General features: G+C 43.9%; 1 protein-coding gene across 7 annotated transcripts in view; it reads left to right on the top strand.

Moving 5' to 3' along the window:
- Positions 1–3,539, top strand: part of SETDB1 (SET domain bifurcated histone lysine methyltransferase 1) — a 38,810-nt gene that overhangs the window by 12,265 nt on the left and 23,006 nt on the right. For all 7 annotated transcript variants that reach the window (XR_001830340.2, XR_001830339.2, XM_017546332.2 and 4 more), the window contains exons 4-5: positions 886–920; positions 2,467–2,566. Coding sequence is in view for 5 of the 7 variants with exons in the window: in XM_017546332.2 (XP_017401821.1) it covers positions 886–920; positions 2,467–2,566 (135 nt within the window). In the remaining 2 variants the exon portion in view is untranslated. The remainder of the gene's footprint in view (positions 1–885; positions 921–2,466; positions 2,567–3,539) is intronic.

The following is a 3,539-nucleotide window of genomic DNA, read 5'->3' as shown; positions in this document are numbered from 1 at the left end:
TACATTTTTGTTTATTATTATTATTTTTTGAGACTGAATCTTGCTCTGTCAACCAGGCTGGAGTACAGTGGTGCAATCTTGGCTTATTGCAGCTTATGCCTCCTGGGTTCCGGCTATTTTCCTGCCTCAGCCTCCTGAGTAGCTGAGATTATAGGTGCACACCACAACGCCCAGCTAATTTTTGTGTTTTTAGTAGAGATGGGGTTTCACCATGTTGGCCAGGCTGGTCTGGAACTCCTGATCTCAGGTGATCTGCCCACCTTGGCCTCCCAAAGTGCTGGGATAACAGGTGTGAGCTATCATGCCTGGCCTAATTTTTAAGAGACAGGGTCTTGGGAGGCCAAGGCGGGGGATCACAAGGTCAGGAGTGTGAGACCAGCCTGGCCAACATAGTAAAGCCCTGTCTGTACTAAAAATACAAAAATTACACGGACATGGTGGTGCGCGCCTGTAATCCCAGCTACTCTAGAGGCTGAGGCAGGAGAATCGCTTGAACTTGGGAGGCGGAGGTTGTGGTGAGCTGAGATTGTGCCACTGTACTCCAGCCTGGGCAACAGAGCGAGACTCCATCTCAAAAAAAGAGAGAGAGAGACAGGATCTTGCTGTGTTGCCCAAGCTAGTCATGAACTCCTGGCCTCGAGTAACCCCCCAACTAAGCCTTCCAAGTAGCTGGGTTTACAGGTGTGAGCCACCACACCTAGCCATTCACTTTGTGTCTTTCCAAACCCTTTCAGTACTTTATATTTGTATGTATACCTATATCAAGATTATTTTCAGTTATTATTGATAATGCTCCCATAATAATGCTTTTAAGTAAGTTCTTGATTTATCAGAAATTTCTATGTGTAAGTTTCTTACACTCATTAGAGTTCTTCTCGTCTGTAGGTGATGCTGGGAACAGAACTCCAAAAGACCAGAAGGTAAGTTAGGATGGTAAGGGAAGGGTGAGAGATAAGAACATGAAAATAGGAGAAATTTTTGGACTGACCATTTAGTCAGTCTAGCTGTCAACATCTTATCATTCACCCTGTCATCAGCCCCTTGCGTTGCAGTCCTCTAACAGACGTTGTAAGAATTCAAAAAGAAGTTAGCAAGAAATTCATTCACTAGAAAGGAGTATTGTATGAAAGTATGATTTAGCAGTGTTTGCTAGGTAAATTGAGCAAAAAAACTTCCTAATGTTGAAACATTGATTTTTGAACTAGGCTTGTAAGCAAGGGCAGCTTTGGGCCAGGCGCAGTGGTTCACACCTGTAATCCCAGAACTTTACAGGGATCCATCTCAAGTGGATCACTTGAGGTCAGGAGTTTAAGACCAGCCTGGCCAACGTGGTGAAACCCCGTCTCTACTAAAAAAAAATACAAAAATTACCAGGGTATGGTGGTGCGCACCTAGCTACTTGGGAGGCTGAGACAGGAGAATTGCTGGAACCCAGGATGCGGAGGTTGCAGTGAGCCAAGATTGTGCCACTGCACTCCAATCTGGGCGACAGAACAAGACTCCGTCTCAAAAATAAATAAAGCCAGGTGCAGTGGCTCACACCTATAATCCCAGCTCTTTGGGAGGCCGAGGCGGGTGGATCACAAGGTCAAGAGATTGAGACCATCCTGGCCAACATGGTGAAACCTTGTCCCTATTTAAAAAAAAAAAAAAAGCTGCACGCAGTGGCTCACGCCTATAATCCCAGCACTTTGGGAGGCTGAAGAGGGCAGATCACCTGAGGTCAGGAGTTCAAGACCAGCCTGACTAATATGGAGAAACCCCGTCTCTACCAAATATACAAAATTAGCCTGGCATGGTGGCACATGCCTGTAATCCCAGCTACTCAGGGGGACTGAGATAGGAGTATCACTTGAACGCAGGAGGCGGAGGTTGTGGTAAGCCAAGGCTGTGCCATTGCACTCCAGCCTGGGTAACAAGAGCGAAACTCTGTCTCAAAAAAAAAAAAAACAGAAAGGGCAGCTTTGCTGGACAAAGTAACCATAAGCTTCCAAACATAACTCTTATTCAACTCATTCCATTTCGTGTGTGTTTTTTTTTTTTAAATACAAGTTGTGTTTTATTCTGAAGTTTTTTTTGTTGTTGTTTTTTTTTTTTGTTTGTTTGTTTTTTTTTTGAGACGGAGTTTCACTCATGTTACCCAGGCTGGAGTGCAATGGCGCGATCTCGGCTCACCGCAACCTCCGCCTCCTGGGTTCAGGCAATTCTCCTGCCTCAGCCTCCTGAGTAGCTGGGATTACAGGCACGCACCACCATGCCCAGCTAATTTTTTGTATTTTTAGTAGAGACGGGGTTTCACCGTGTTGACCAGGATGGTCTCGATCTCTTGACCTCGTGATCCACCCGCCTCGGCCTCCCAAAGTGCTGGGATTACAGGCTTGAGCCACCGCGCCCGGCCTTATTCTGAAGTTATTTTAACCCATGTTACTGTTTCAAAACTTGTTTTCCTCATCCCCTTTTCTGTAGCTCCGTGAAGCTATGGCTGCCTTAAGAAAGTCAGCTCAAGATGTTCAGAAGTTCATGGATGCTGTCAACAAGAAGAGTAGTTCCCAGGATCTGCATAAAGGTTAGGGTCAAAAAATACCTGGGTACAGATGGGAGGTGAATTTTTATAGAGATCTTCAGTCTTGTGTCTGCTGATTGATTGTGACCTGCCAGACTCATTATCCTTAGTAGTTATGAAATCCCAGTTACACTGATGGTGATCTCCAGTCTGTGATGGTTTCATTTCAGTACCTCTTTAGCATCCTACATTTAGGCTGTTTACATCCTCATGACTACTTCTTCCAGGTGGATATTAGGGAGAAGAGAGTAACTCAGACTCTTGTTACAAAGAGGTTTGAGGCCAGGTGTGGTGGCTCACATCTGTAATTTCAGCAGCTTTGGGAGGCTGAGGCAGGAGGGATCACTTGAGGCCTAGGATCAAAGACTAGCCTGGGCAACATAGTGAAACCCCATTTCTATAGAAAAATGTTTAAAAATCCTCCAGGTGGATAGTGTCAGAAAAAAATAAAGCACATAAAATAAAAATTTTTAAATTAGCTTGAGCCGGGCGTGGTGGCTCACGCCTATAATCCAAACACTTTGGAGGCCAAGGTGGGCGGATCACCTGAGGTCGGGAGTTCAAGACTAGCGTGACCAATATGGTGAAACCCCGTCTTTTAAAAAATGAAAAAAAAAAAAAAAATGAAAAAAATTAGCTTGGCATGATGGTGCACACGTGTAATCTCAGCTTCTCAGGAGGCTGAGGTGGGAGAATTGCTTGAGCTCAGGAGTTTGAGGATGCAGTTAGCTGTGATTGTGCCATTGCACTTCAGCCTGGGAACAGAGCAAGAACCTGTCTTTAAAAAAAAAAATTGAGGAAAGCTTTGTAGATTAGGGCTATTCATAGATATCCTACAGGAAAATGATTTATAAATGCTACTTAGCATTTAAGAGTTATCGTTGCTGTTAATAAAGAGTTGGAAACATTTATTTGGTAAAGTGAAATACTCTTTTTTTCTTGTTTTTTTATTTTTATTTATTTTTTTATTTTTTTT

Source organism: Cebus imitator, unplaced genomic scaffold (genome assembly GCF_001604975.1).
Source record: "Cebus imitator isolate Cc_AM_T3 unplaced genomic scaffold, Cebus_imitator-1.0 Scaffold188, whole genome shotgun sequence".
NCBI classification, from domain to species: domain Eukaryota; kingdom Metazoa; phylum Chordata; class Mammalia; order Primates; family Cebidae; genus Cebus; species Cebus imitator.
The sequence above is the reverse complement of the archived record's forward strand: the minus strand, read 5'-3'. Positions and strand labels throughout refer to the sequence as shown.